General features: G+C 59.8%; 8 protein-coding genes across 8 annotated transcripts; 3 read left to right on the plus strand and 5 right to left on the minus strand.

The window, feature by feature from the left end:
* Positions 1 to 34: 34 nt before the first annotated feature.
* On the plus strand, positions 35 to 1,526 carry MSY001_1706 (uncharacterized protein; the record flags this gene model as incomplete). Its single annotated transcript, XM_018883519.1, has 2 exons — positions 35 to 1,443; positions 1,493 to 1,526. 2 exons carry the CDS (start codon positions 35 to 37, stop codon positions 1,524 to 1,526), a joined length of 1,443 nt encoding a protein of 480 aa, XP_018740271.1.
* A 1,123-nt stretch (positions 1,527 to 2,649) lies between these two features.
* On the minus strand, positions 2,650 to 4,143 carry MSY001_1707 (uncharacterized protein; the record flags this gene model as incomplete). Its single annotated transcript, XM_018883521.1, has 1 exon — positions 2,650 to 4,143. One exon carries the CDS (start codon positions 4,141 to 4,143, stop codon positions 2,650 to 2,652), a length of 1,494 nt encoding a protein of 497 aa, XP_018740272.1.
* Positions 4,144 to 4,310: 167 nt separating this feature from the next.
* MSY001_1708 (uncharacterized protein) lies at positions 4,311 to 5,333 on the plus strand (the record flags this gene model as incomplete). Its single annotated transcript, XM_018883522.1, has 1 exon — positions 4,311 to 5,333. The coding sequence occupies one exon, from the start codon at positions 4,311 to 4,313 to the stop codon at positions 5,331 to 5,333; it is 1,023 nt and encodes a 340-aa protein (XP_018740273.1).
* A 1-nt stretch (position 5,334) lies between these two features.
* On the minus strand, positions 5,335 to 6,306 carry MSY001_1709 (uncharacterized protein; the record flags this gene model as incomplete). The annotated part of the gene is made up of 1 exon (XM_018883523.1): positions 5,335 to 6,306. One exon carries the CDS (start codon positions 6,304 to 6,306, stop codon positions 5,335 to 5,337), a length of 972 nt encoding a protein of 323 aa, XP_018740274.1.
* Positions 6,307 to 6,332: 26 nt separating this feature from the next.
* MSY001_1710 (uncharacterized protein) lies at positions 6,333 to 8,398 on the minus strand (the record flags this gene model as incomplete). The annotated part of the gene is made up of 2 exons (XM_018883524.1): positions 6,333 to 8,294; positions 8,318 to 8,398. 2 exons carry the CDS (start codon positions 8,396 to 8,398, stop codon positions 6,333 to 6,335), a joined length of 2,043 nt encoding a protein of 680 aa, XP_018740275.1.
* Positions 8,399 to 8,456: 58 nt separating this feature from the next.
* On the plus strand, positions 8,457 to 9,523 carry MSY001_1711 (uncharacterized protein; the record flags this gene model as incomplete). The annotated part of the gene is made up of 2 exons (XM_018883525.1): positions 8,457 to 8,600; positions 8,624 to 9,523. 2 exons carry the CDS (start codon positions 8,457 to 8,459, stop codon positions 9,521 to 9,523), a joined length of 1,044 nt encoding a protein of 347 aa, XP_018740276.1.
* Positions 9,524 to 10,480: 957 nt separating this feature from the next.
* On the minus strand, positions 10,481 to 12,159 carry MSY001_1712 (uncharacterized protein; the record flags this gene model as incomplete). Its single annotated transcript, XM_018883526.1, has 2 exons — positions 10,481 to 10,532; positions 10,556 to 12,159. 2 exons carry the CDS (start codon positions 12,157 to 12,159, stop codon positions 10,481 to 10,483), a joined length of 1,656 nt encoding a protein of 551 aa, XP_018740277.1.
* A 742-nt stretch (positions 12,160 to 12,901) lies between these two features.
* Positions 12,902 to 13,714, minus strand: MSY001_1713 (uncharacterized protein; the record flags this gene model as incomplete). Its single annotated transcript, XM_018883527.1, has 1 exon — positions 12,902 to 13,714. The coding sequence occupies one exon, from the start codon at positions 13,712 to 13,714 to the stop codon at positions 12,902 to 12,904; it is 813 nt and encodes a 270-aa protein (XP_018740278.1).
* Positions 13,715 to 13,781: the final 67 nt, after the last annotated feature.

A 13,781-nucleotide genomic window follows, 5' to 3' on the forward strand; every position in this document is an offset into this window, starting at 1 on the left:
GGGGCCAAATACAGTTTGCATCTCGCCCGAGACCATGCACCAAGCCGGTCGCCTTTGGGCGCTGCTTGGATCGCTGCTGATTGCCATCTCAGCAGGAAGCACATATGTGTTCAGTTCCTATGCGCCCCAGCTACAGACAGCTCTGCATCTCTCTAGCACGCAGCTGAATGTGCTGGGTTTGGCTGGTAATATGGGCATGTACATGTCTGGTCCCCTGTGGGGTCGATGGATTGACCAGTCAGGGCCACATGGTGCCGTGCTGGCAGGTGCCTTCCTTGTGCTTAGCGGGTACGGTGTGGTGTCGCGTGCGTACAAGTACGAATGGCAAAATATGCCCGTTGCGGTGCTGGCCATTTTTTGTATGCTTACTGGTCTAGGGAATTCGGCGGGTAACAATGCGGCCATCAACGTTCAAGCTAAGAATTGGACAGGCACACACCGTGGATCAGCCATGGCCCTTGTGCTCTCGGCTTTTGGCCTAAGTGCTTTTGTATATTCGACGTTATCGCACGTATTTTTCTCCGGCAACGTGACAGGCTACCTGGACTTGCTAGCCCTTGGTAGTTTTGGCTGCTTCCTGACGGGAATGTCGCTCCTCAAGGTAATTCCGCCTACCCAAGAGGAAATTCATGCGGAGGCAACCCGCCACCACGCGGACTACCGCCGGGTGCCTGATGAGGATCATGAGGCACATCAATCGAGGCCATGGCCAAAGCATCTGAGCCGTTTGCGTAGCTCGTCTGAAACAAGTGCCCGTGTCATTGCGTGGATTCGCGATGTGGCTGAAGCCGAAGAGACAGTGGACGATGAGGATACGGACGATGACGAGAATGAGGAGGAAAATCCTTACCAGGAGAATATCGCTGGTTGGGCGCTGGTCAAGAACGTGGACTTTCTGCTGCTGTTCGCGATCTTGGGACTGGTTAGTGGCTCGGGACTGCTGCTCATTAACAATGTGGGCATGATCACGCATGTGTTGTACGATTACGCACACAGACAGGACAAACAGGCGAATGCTCTTACGCAGATGCTTCTGCTCCTGATCAAGGGCGGCAAGGGCCATGAAATCCAACGAATTCAGGCGCTGCAGGTATCGTGCATCAGTCTAGGAAATGCCCTGGGTCGCATTGTGATTGGTATCTTTTCGGATATGGTTGTGCTGCGCACCAAGCAGCCAACCTACCGCACCTACCTGATCATTCCTGTGGTGGTGCTTGCTACCATTTCGCAGGGTCTCTTTGCTCTGCCCAACGTCATCAACAGTGTGGAACACCTGATGCTGGTGTCGTGCCTGACGGGGCTTATGTACGGTACCCTCTTTGGTCTGTTCCCGGTACTTGTCTTTGAATGGTTCGGTATGCAATCGTTCAGTCAGAACTGGGGCTGGAGCAGCTTTGCTCCTGTGATTTTCGGCAATGTATACAATTTACTATTCGGCGTCGTGTACGACTCCAACGTGCCTAATGAAGGGCACTCTCACAAATGTTTGAAGGGAGAGGAGTGCTACCGCTCTGTCTTCATTGTAACGACCTTGGGATGTTTCGTTTCGATTGTGGCATGCTTTATTCTACTTTGGCGCCGAGTGCACGGATTTTCAGACCGCGTGAAGTCGCTTTTCTCGCGGTCTCGTCTAGCTATTGAATAATCGGGAATGTAGTTGATCATGACGAGCTTGTATGATTTCACCTAAGGGCCACGTTGTGGACGCGCAGTCCAGATCCGACGCGGCGACCTCGTCGTCAGGCCAATCCCAATCAAACTCATCAGCACAATCGGGCGAGGGGAGTGGCTTGGTCCTTGTGTACAATTTTTCTGCAGCATGATGGGAGACTTGTTGGATGTTGTGCTCGACTACCTGGCGAAGCTGCCGCACAAGTAGTTGGTGGGCCATGTAGGGGCCCAGCGTATTGAGGCGAATGGAGCACGACATAAGATTTCGGGCCTGAAGGAATAAATTAAGACGCAGCATGCTCTCTCTTGATAGGCCCATGCAGCAGGAGAAAACGCCCGTGCATATCGGTAAATGCCCTGCAAGCTCCAGCGGTGAGAGAGCTAGAGCACCGTTGTTCAGCTTAGCGCCGCCGCGCCGGATGCGCAAGCGAAGACCCTCCATAAGCGTCTTGGCTTTTGACGCCACACTGTCCTGGTCAGATGCAAAAGAGCGCATATATAAGGACAACAGGGCCATACCCTGGATCATTGATGCACGTCTAGCCACATGGTTCAGCAGAAGGGTATGATGGTGCCAATCAAGCGCACCCAGACGCAAAAAGCACTCGTCCATGGGTATATCTTTATACAAGAATGCATGAGTAAGGTCATAGGCGGCCAGCATGTATGGAAGGACGCTGCTGGCATAGTTGGATAAGGTATGCTCCACAAACGCCGTCGTTGTTGACACCAAATTCTGCGGCACCTGCGTCATGAACCCGTGCGAGTAGTACGACTCGAGCCCCATGGAGGCAATAAAGCCGCCTGGAATCAGAGACACGCAACATACCAGTAGGCAAATTGGAGTCGCTCAGCATGAGCATAATATAGGCCTCTTCGCCGCTCTCCGTCATGGCAACCGTGCGAGTGGAGGAAGGGGCCAAGGCAAAAAGCCGGTCGACTACCTACATAATACATACAAGGTATCCTAGTGGATAATTACTTGGGCGGGTCCTGCTCCATGGCTTCATAGTTCTCCGTCTTCATATCGTTGAGACCCAGCATTTCGTTCTGTTCCCATGTGCGGTCATACACTTCGACGGTAAGCTGCTCGTCGGGGTCCGGCGCATAGGGGTTCTGAATGTAACTCTCCGAGAGCGGATCGTCTAGGATGACCGTGTAAGGGCACGCCTCTGCACTGATTGCACGTTTGAGTTTACCGAGGAAACCTTCGAAGTTCTCTGCATCATTTTTGTTGGCCGAGTCGCCACGCATTAGCACCTTTTCATACAGCTCGTCGTAGACGTTCTGCAAGAGACCCTCAAGCGTGGTGAAACGGCCACCCAAGGTACCTGGCGCAAGGTTAAGATCGATCTCGGGGATGCTCAGGCCGGCACTTTCCGACTTTAGGATATCACGCGACAGGTCCTCGCTGTCCAATACGCGCAGCGTCAGCTTGCGGCCCTTGTCACTGATTGCCGAGCCCGATTTGATCTCGTTGTCACGGTATCCGCAGTTCGCACAGTTAGTCGACATGATAAGAATATCTTTAAAGTAGGGGATGTTCACCTTCTTCATGTTTGTCGCCACCGGGGCATTGCAGCTCGAACAGGTGCCGTGGAACGAGTAGATTTCCTCATTGTCATACTCCGTCTCTCCCTCCTCCTTGCTGAACCCGGTCGTTTCAGCCTGTACTTCGTTTGTCACGGTCGGATCGGCGACCAAACCCAGGGCGATATTCTGCTCCTTCGTCCGGGGGTAGTCCCGCTTGCTCCATTTCACATCGGCTGCGCCACTGCTCTCAATCGAGCCGGTGTACTCGACAAAGCTGTTGCCTGATGGGTCGTCCAGCACGACCTTAAAGGGGGTAAATTTGCGCGCCTCGGCGTCGTCGACCGATTCAGAGGGGCCACCGACAGGGCCAAGGCTGCGCATCTCACCTTGCGACACCTCTTCATTAGAGGTTGCACCAGCTTCCACGGCGCGTTCACCAAGTACCTCGCGCAGACGATCACATAGCGCCTCGATCTTCTCATACACCTCTGGCTGCATATGCTTGCGAACAGGCTGGTCCATTTCAAGATCGCGGAGAGTATCTGTAAGGACACCCTCGATGGTCGTGATCTGTCCCCGTTTCGCCGGAATCTGCAGCTGCAACTCGGGTACACTGAGTGTGCAGAATTCTGACTTGATCAGCTGCCGGTTCAGGTCCTTCTTGTTAGTGACATGAATGGAGTAGATGCAGCCCTTGGGCTGGATCTCACCCGCACTCTGGACCTCGCTATTTCTGTTACCGCAGTGTGGGCACATAAAGCTCATAACAATCACTTCACGGAAGTAAGGAATATAGGTGGGCATCAGCCGAGTCACACCTTGCTTGCCGCATTCCATGCAGAGCGACTCGACCTCCTCGAAGGGCTTCGGCTCATCCTCCTGGCCAGCAGCCGCATTCACCTGGTCACCGATGGGCTTGAAATAGGGATCGTTGCTCATGTGTGCAGTGGGGAAAGTTGGGACGCGCACGACACTGCAACTTGCCACATTTTCGGCCGTCTCGAAGCCGACAGAACGAACGACGCCTCCACTTCGCGCTGTCGGTCGTTACGATCACCGTGTTCACTTCACGCCTAATTTGCCGCTCCTGGGCCCTACGCACATTCATGTCGGACGCCAAACGCATCAAACTGGATCAGGGAGCTCGCCCTGTGATTGTGACGCACTCAGGTACCTTCCATGCGGATGAGGCGCTCGCCGTGCACCTCCTGTACAAGCTGCCCCTTCTCAAAGATGCCGAGCTTGTGCGCACACGCGATGCGGCCGAGATTGCCAAAGGCACAGTAGTCGTTGACGTGGGAGCCGAGTATGTGCCTGAGAGCAACCGCTTCGACCACCACCAGCGCGGCTTTTTCGAGACCTTTGACGACGAACACAAGACAAAGCTGAGCAGTGCAGGTCTCGTGTGGAAGCACTTTGGCCGCGACATTCTGGCAGCGCATCTGGGTGTGTCGGACGACGACGATCGCCTCCCCGTCCTCTACAAGAAGATGTACGATGACTTCGTGGAGGCGATTGATGCGAACGACAACGGCATCTCCATGTACCCCGACGCGGCCGGGCCGCCAGCGTTCCGCTCGCGCACAGATCTGTCGTCACGCGTGAGCTATTTGAACCCCCGCTGGAATGAGAAATGGGACGATAATGACCTCATGACGCGCTTTCGCCGCGCTTCCAACATGGCTGGCTCCGAGTTTTTCGACCGCGTCGACGATGCCGTGGCGGCCTGGTTCCCTGCACGCCAGCTGGTCATCGACGCTCTGGAACAGCGCAAGTCGTTCCCTGGTGCGGACGCACAGGGACGCATTGTTCTGTTCGAGGGTGCGACTGCCTGGAAGAGCCACATCTTTGACCTCGAGAAGCACCTGGGCATTCCCGAAGCCGAGCAGCCGCTGTACATCGTATACCCGGACGAGGCTGGCAAGTGGCGTGTGCAGGCCGTGCCGGTCAGTCTAGAGAGCTTCGAGAGTCGCCGAGCTCTGCCCGAGCCATGGCGCGGCATCCGCGACGAGCAGCTCTCGGAGCTCACCGGCATTCCCGGCTGCATCTTTGTGCACCAGTCTGGTTTTATTGGAGGGAACCAGACCAAGGAAGGCGCCCTGACCATGGCGACCAAGGCTCTTATGTAGTCTACTTGATATGCGCTTGCAGCCATGCCTCCATATCTGATGCGCCTCCTGACGGTGCTGACACGGACAGGTGACGATACAGGGCATCGAGGCGCCGGATAGCCGTGGCGCGGCGCTCTTCTGTTTGGGCATCGGGAGCCTCCATGACCGCCTCGCCAAATGTCTGCGCTGTCATGGGCGGCAGGCCATACACTTCATCCGTGTAGCCCTGCCGCACGAGCCAGCCCCGAAGTCGGTCCACAATCTCCTGGCCCCGCACCCTCGTGTACTGCGAGGTGGGCACCGAGCCGGCGCGCGTCGCCTGTACGTGTTGTACGCGTGCGGCGCGCTTTTCCTGGGCACCCCATACAGTCTCGAGTGCCGCCGACGGATCGCGGGCATACACGCCTTCCTCGAGCGCCGCATCGTCCGCTGGGGGCTCGAGACGCTCGGCCAGGCGGTAGGGCTGCTCAGCGTCGAGACCCGCCTGCTGCTGCGCCAAGCGCTCGTGCATCGCATATTGCTCACGAGACATGGCGAGTCCATGCGATGGAGAGGGCGGCCGCCACTCATCCTCGATGGCTACCACAGGTGGCGCAGTCCTAGGCAGGGCCTCGCTAGCCGAGGCCGCGTGCTCCTCGCTCTCGAGTGCCGCAAGAAAGTGCGCGGCGTCTTTTTGGGTATCCGGCACCGTCGGAGCGGCTGCAACAACTGGTGCCATGGGGACACTCTGCTGCCAGGCGCGCTCCATCAAGTTTTGGTCCACATATGACCAGCGTTCGAAGGCCTGAAAGTCAGCATCAGCTTGGCCGCTCGTCTCGCGCGCTGCGCGAAAGGCACTGGGCCGACTAGATGACGCATTGAACGAGCTTTCCAGGCCCTCTCGTATGCGCGAGGGTCCAGCAGAGCCGCCAACTTGCTTGCCTTGGTCCGATAGCATAGCCCGCAGCTCGTCACCCAAGCCATGACCCGAAGCTCGGTCCTTGTCGCTCATGGGGAAGGTGGAGGCCTATGAGTCGTCTATGCTAGATCGAACGTGAGCGGTCCTAGCCGCTTGGCCTTTTTCTTCTTGGGGGCGGCAGGCGCCTTGCGCTTTGCAAAGGCAGGGCGCAGCGACTGTGAAGGTTCAGGTGCATCATCCTCGTCCTCATCGTCCGACTCAAATACAGCCTTGAAGAGGTCTCTCGGTGGCCGTGCCTCTTGCAGCTCGCGCTCCCGCGCCGAAACCTGCTCCTCCGACGGCTCGGCAAACATATACTCGGAGGAGGCCTCAACCGAGTCGTTGTGAGACTGTGTGGGCAGCAGAGCGTCAGCGTCGCCGGCCGTTGCCTCGCGTGCAGGTCCGTCTGGGTGCGGATACGGTACATGCAAGCGCTTGCACAGGAGGCGCGGTGGATGAAATGGCACGACGTTACGCGTCAATGCACCGAAAGTCTCATTGCGCGCCGCTTCTTGTGCGGCTGAGCGGGCCGGCGCAGGCGCCGAGGACGTAGCTGGGGCTGTCTCGGCTGCCGCGGCGCGCAGCGCCGCAGCAGACTGTAGACCCCCCGCCACGGGCAGCGACTCTTGCACGATGGTGCTAGTAGTGAACCGAGCGGCCATATCGCCATGCACAGGACGGTGTCGAGAGGCGCTCTCGAAAAAGTCGTCGAGCTCCTGCTGTGCCTCGGCGAGTGGCAGACCAGGCGTATTAGGCGCGTACGTAGAACCCTTCTCAAAGGACCGGAGATACGTACGGTACCGGGCCTCTTTCTCAGGCTCAGCACCGGTAGGACGAAAGGCTGCTAGGGCACGCCCTGCTGTCTCGGCATCAATGCGGTGCACAGTGAGCGTGTGGACAGGCTTAGCTCCTGCGCCGAGCCGCGCCTGGGCCTTGGCCTGGAGAAACTGCGAGATGGCCGGTGGCGGCCCAGGATGCTGCGCCTCGCCGAGGATCGCTCCGCGATCGGCCGCCGAGGTGGGTCGCACAGGCTGCTTGGTTTCGGTGGGTGTCGCGTCCCATACACGCCGTGGATCCGGCTGCCAGTCGCTCGCCACGGGCGGCGCGGGCCACTGTGGCTCGGGCGGAAGCATCTCGGTAGACCGCACGAAGCCGGCAGGCAGAGGACGGCCATCGTGCCAGGTTGCCTGCGCTGTTGGCACATCTGGTACGGCAGCGCGCTCCTCGCCCAGCACGAGCGTCTCTGTATCGGGACGTGCGAGTGTCGATTCGTGGATCGACGGGGCCGTCGCATACACGTGGTCCTCGTCGTCCGAGTCAAGGCCTGTGGCGCCCACATGAGATCGCCTCTGGGCATGAAAATGCGCAAGAGTGTCCTGTAGTGCTTGAGAGCGACTTTGGCCAACAAAGCCGAGTCCCTGGCGGTCTGACCGGGGTGAGAGCGTCGGCGTTTGCGTGTCGGGTGGGGGACACTTGCGGGAACGCGCGCTTGGAGGCGCCTCGCTCGGCGTGTGGGGCGGTGCAAGGTGCAGCTGTGTAAGAAGTTGGACAATCTGTGTGCGCCGCTCGTACGTCATGAGTGGCCCGATCCCCTGCCCTGGCTTCCAGCCCATCTTCTGCAGCAGCTGCTGGCCCATGTGCACGGACGCTGAGCCGGGAGCGAGCGTGCCGGTGGGGGGCGGCGGGGCGAGCGCAGCGAGGAGCGGGTCCTCTGTCGCAGCATTGGAGGGGCCTGCGTACGCCTCGGTCATTTGGAGGGGGCGGTCCGCGCGCCATTCAGCTAGATCCTCGTCGTCCATAAAGTCTTCTGGGCGCGATGTGGGCTGCGCTTCACTGCGCGCAGAGCGTGATGAGCGGAACGATGAGGGTGTCCAGCCCTCTTTGCTGCCTACCGTGTTGAAATAGCCAGCCGACCACCCGCCTGTGAAGGCGCCGTGGAAGCGCCTGCGCCCCCGCTCGTCGTACACTTCCTGCTGCCAGATCGGCTTGAACTCGTTCTTATCGCGCTTGTGGTCGGTGAGGGACGGGAGCGGCGTGCCGTACTGCGTGAGTCTTATGCACGTACCTTGCAAAAGCTCTCGGACAGATTGACATGCTCCGGCACGCCATCGCGCTCGAGCTTGCGCCGGAGCCGGGAGGTGGCCATGCGGAGCAACGAAGGGTGGAGGTGAGGAGAATGCGACGCATTTTTGCGGCGTCGCACCATGGTGCTGTACCTGATCGGCTTGGGTCTCGCGGACGAACAGGACATTACGCTCAAGGGCCTGCGGGCCGTGCAGTCCTGCTCGAAGGTATACCTGGAGAGCTACACGAGCATCCTTCTTGTGGATGACTTTAAAGCGCGCATGGTATGCCGTTCTACTTACACCAGGAAGCCTTGTACGGCCAGCCCGTGACGCTCGCCCATCGCGAGACTGTCGAGTTGGAGGCCGACGATATCTTGCGGGGTGCCTACGAGGGCAATGTGGCGTTCCTTGTTGTCGGCGACCCGCTCTCGGCAACGACACATTCGGACCTGATCCTGCGTGCGCGCCACTACCAAGCGCCTGGCGCATCGGAGCCGACGCCGGTGAGCGTCAAGATCATCCACAATGCCAGCATCACTACGGCGCTTGGCTCTAGTGGCCTCGCAGGCTACAACTTCGGGCAGACCGTGAGCATTCCGTTCTGGACCGACGACTGGCGCCCGGACAGCTGGCTCGCGCGCATTGGCGAGAACATGAACCTTGGCTTGCACACGCTGTGCCTAAGCGACATTAAAGTGCGCGAGCAGAGTATTGAGGATATGAGCCGCGGCGTCCTCCGGTACCAGCCGCCGCGCTACATGCTCCTTCCCCAGCTTATCGCCCAGCTGCTCGCAGCTGCGCGCGAGCATCAGGTCGACTTTCTCGACCCTGAGCGCACGCTGGCCGTGGCGCTCTGCCGCATGGGCGCGGACGATTCGGCAACGCGGCGCGGCGAGCTCGTGCGTGCTGGTACGCTGGCGGACATGCTCGCGTGCACCGAGCCTGACGAGGCACAGCGCCGGCAGGACGAGCAGGACGACGAGGCGTTTGAGGAGGCGCACCCGACCGTGAGCGAAAAGGAGATGGACGCGCGCCGCGAGGCGCGTCGCGTTCAGCGCGCTATCGCATTCTGGGGCGAGCCGCTGCACTCGCTCGTGCTTGTCGGCCGCCAGCTGCACCCGATGGAAGTCGAGTACGGCCAGTCGCTCGCACTGCCCGGCAGCCGCTGGGCAGAGGTCGCGCGCGACGTGTACGGCGTACACTAGGGCGGCAGAAACTCGCCACGGCGCCACATGGCCCAGCGCGCACGCCCTAGCCATAGCGACTCGGTAGCCGCTGCGGCATCGATGACCTCACACAGCATGTCGGCAGGGCACTGCATGAGCCGCTCCTGTGTGCTCCGCTGCTCTTCGGCACGGCGCAGGCTCTTGACCGTGCCACGCAGCTGCACGTACTTGTCGTGCACCGCCTGCGCACGCGCGTGCTTCGCGCCAAACTCATGCACGAGCTGGACATGCTGTTCACGCAGCCGGTCGAGGCGGTCCTGCAGTTCGCTGAGCGTGCCATGTGCACTCCCTGCATCGCTCGCTGCGCGCACATGCTTGTCCGTGTGCTGACCGTCCCAGTAGATATGCCGGTATTGGACCGGGCCCCGCACCGGCTTGGGCGCCACGGTGAGCGCATCGAGCCGAAGACCGGCCGGGCGCGCCTCCTCGTCGCCAGCGTCCCATTCATCAGCACTGCTCAGCAGCGCATCGAGCACAGACGATCCCGGTTTCTTGTTCGTATTGGACGACGAGCCACCCGCGCGTCGGTGCAGCGGTTGCATCTGTGTGTGGGGCGACAAGTGATGGTACGAAAGCGAGGCGAGATTGCGCACAATGCGTTGCGAGAGATGCGCAGCCAACGAGTCAGCGTGCGGCCGCGACGGCATGTCAGGCCCCTCCATAGGCTGGCGGCTCAGCGATGCGAGCAGGAGCAGCGACATGGTGCGCTGCGCATACGTCGTCGAGTCCGAGTCCGGCGCGCGATTCGCCGCTTCTGCGTCTGCGCGCAGAAGCTGGCGGATACTCCGCGTACGCGTCCGCGAGAATCGCGTTGACGCATACGCCGCTCGGATCAAGTGCCGGTACAGATGATGCACAGGCACCGCACACATGCGTACAAGGCCGAGCCCATCGCGCGTCGCTCGAGGACGCACAGATCACGTGGAGGACTACGAGCTACAGCGTACCGAGCAGCGCTTCGCGCAGGCGCGTCTGGTTCGTGCGAAGTCTGTGTAAGTGTGTGTCACGTACTTGAGGTTCTCCATCTCTAGCTCGCGAATACGCGTGTCGCGTTCCGATAGTTGTGCACGTAGGTCGGCTAGCTGCTGGTCCAACTCGGCGGTCGCACCGCCGTCAGCAGGCGCTGCAGCTGTTGGCGCTGCATGTACAGCCGCGGTCACCGTCTCGGCTTGAGCGGCTTTGGATGCATCCTCGGGTGTGTCGGCCGTTGGGGCCTCGGCAGGTTCTTCGGGAGCCTTGATGGGATCCTTGGGTGCCTCAGCGGGTCCCTTGCGATCCTCGACGGGCTCCTTCAGAGTCTCGGATGTTTTGGGCGCCTCGACAGGCTCCTTTGGGGTCTCGGATGCTTTGGGCGCCTCGACAGGCTCCTTCGGGGCCTCGGATGCTTTGGGCGCCTCGACCGGCTCCTTCGGGGTCTCGGACACTTTAGGCGCCTCGACAGGCTCCTTCGGGGCCTCAGGTGCTTTGGGCGCCTCACTCGACGCTGCCATAGACAGCGGCGGCACCGCCGCGCCGGCTATGGTCCGCTTGTCCTCCATCTTGATCAGGTTCGGCGTCCTCGTCTTTTTCTCATCGAAAAACTCGGAAGCTGTCATAGCCGGCTCCATCGACGGCGCAGGCGGGAAGATATCGGCCTGGAACGATTCCGACTTGCGCGGCACATAGAACGACACAGGCTGGATCAGTGCGTTGGTCACTTTGTACACGCGCGCAATTTCATTCTCGTTCACATTCAGCGCGCGGCGCGGAAGGAAGGCCATACCACTCTGAGGCTCGATCGACTTGTACTCGGCGAGATAGTGCAGCTCGTCCGACTCCAGCTCATAGTAGCGGATATTGCCGTCGCCCTTGCCTGCCAGGAACACAATGCCGTTATCACTCCAGAACGGCATGATGATGCCATTGCTGCTGTCCAGCGACACTGTCTTGATGGGCTTGTTCAACTGCGCCGCGTCCCACAGGAACATCTGGCGCTCCGACATTTTACTGAAGCCAGTCGTGATAAGGCGCGGCTTGTCGCCACACCACACCACACGCGCACCTTTGATACCACCGTGACCATCGGTTGTCACCACACTGTCTGGCGCGCGCGTATCAAAGAGACGCAGCTTGCGGTCGCGGCACGTCGCGACGATTGCGCTACCTGTCTGGTCAAATGCCATCGACTGAATCGAGTCAGTGAAGCCGCCGAGCGTGGTGCGCGCCACCTGCTTCTCCATATCAAACAGCTTGATAGCATGGTCACCTGTAGCTGCGGCAACGACGTTGGATACCGTCGGGTGGAACTCGACATGGCCCACACGCCGCTTGCCGGCCAGGAAACTTGCCTGCGGCTTGATGTCGGTGATGGTACCAGTGTCTTTGGCGGCGTCAAGGCGCTGGACAACATCGTCCGGAGAGACACGCCACAGCGATAGATGCGCATCGTCACCACCACTGACAATGACCTCATCGTCGAACGGACTGAAAGCCGTGTCCAGCACAGCCGACGTGTGCCCACGGCAGAGGGGGTACAGATCGGGCAGCTTGCCAGGCGAAGCGAGCGGCAGCAAGGCAAACGCGCCGCCGCCCGACACGTTCCAGTTCAGCGACACGAACTTGCCGCTGGCCGACATCAGATTCGTGTCCCATGCCTGCCGTCAGTATGTCCTACTCACATTGTTCGACACCTTGACATTGTCAAACGATGCCTCTTTCTTTGCGGGATTCCCATACACATGACTGTCTGTTAGACGACATCGGCACGCACCGGTACTTGGACGACCGCACGAATCGACCACTCATCGTGTTGTTCGCGACAGCGCTCTGGGCGTGCGCCGCACCTCCGCACGGGCGCTAGCACGTGGCTCTCCACCTGCAGCGCCAACCAGCCCTGTTGGAAAATTTTCATCGGATCAGTTGAATATACACGATGCTACACTATAACTACACGTAGAAGATTGGACCTGTCCGTTGAGCACGGTCGCATATGCACAGCTAAACGCTTATGCATTCACAGCCTTGTGGTTCGACTGCGCTGCCGCGTTGGAAAGCGACTCGACCTGGCGCATGGTGGAGACAGCCAGGATCTAGCTGTTAGGAGGCACTGCACATGTACATACATGGTAGACAACAATGAGAGCCATAGCCCCACTTCCGAGAACATTGGAGATTGTAGTAAGCGTGGAGTCGGTGATCATGTTGACTAGGTGTGCTGAATTGTGGTGGCAGCGCGCTAGATTTTATCAGTCTGCCTGATGTGGCGAAAATTTTTCTCCAGGCCTAATCACGCAAGCACTCCACATGGCGCACGCCATCGATAATGCCAAGCACAGGTCGCCATCCTTGCGCCACTATCAAGTTACAGTACAGGTATCGCTACGGGTGACGCCGAATCGCAGTGCGCCTTTTCTTAGCGGCCGATGCCACCTTTCCTTTCTCCACTCGGCGTTTCTCTGCCTGCGTGTGGTTCCACTCGCGCTGTTTCCGGCGCTCTTTTTCACGCTCAGCCTTGCTCAAATAGTACTGCTTCTTAGGCTTGCCACTCGTCTCCGACTGGTCCAGCACCTCAAACATTGTCTCTCCCTGCGCGGCCTGGGCCACGGCCGGCTCAAGGATCGCCGTGAGACTCCCTGATGGCACGGCAGGCGCCTGGGCACGCGGTGCTTTCGTCTTTTTGGCCGGAGGCGCGTCCTGCTTCTTGGACACGCGGCGCAACGATGGTGGCAGCGACTCCACAGCGACGGGCGGGGCATCCAGGTCGTCTAAATTGAGCTCCTGGACCGTGACGTGGGCCCGCCGCTCGTCCGTCTCGAAATCCCTCTCTTCGTACGTAGGCTGCTCTTCATCGTCCTCGTCCTCGTCACCCAGTCCAAAGGCGAGGCGCTCCGCGCGCACATTTTCTTCCGCCTGGCGGCGGCGGGCCTCAGCTGCAGCTAGACGCGAGTTGCGGATCTCCTCGCGGATCTTCTTCTGCACGAACTCATGCGCGGCTTGCTTGCGCTGCTGCTTGCGCTTGCTAAAGCCCGTCAAAAAGTCTCGGCGCGCATCCTCATCGAACGAGAGTGTCTCGCGTTTTCCCCTACGCGCTCTGACTCCGCCCTTCGGACCATTCGCCGTTCGTAATGCACTTCTCTTGGATCCTTTCTGCGCCGACTCTGTGAGGGCCTGCAGCGGCGGCACAGCGCTCATGGCCGAGGCGGTGGAACAAATGGATCGGGGTCATCGGGCTCTCCACCGTGTCGTCCGCCGCCATGCG

The sequence above is a fragment of the Malassezia sympodialis genome, genomic scaffold (genome assembly GCF_000349305.1).
Source record: "Malassezia sympodialis ATCC 42132 genomic scaffold, msy_sf_8, whole genome shotgun sequence".
In the NCBI taxonomy this organism is placed as follows: domain Eukaryota; kingdom Fungi; phylum Basidiomycota; class Malasseziomycetes; order Malasseziales; family Malasseziaceae; genus Malassezia; species Malassezia sympodialis.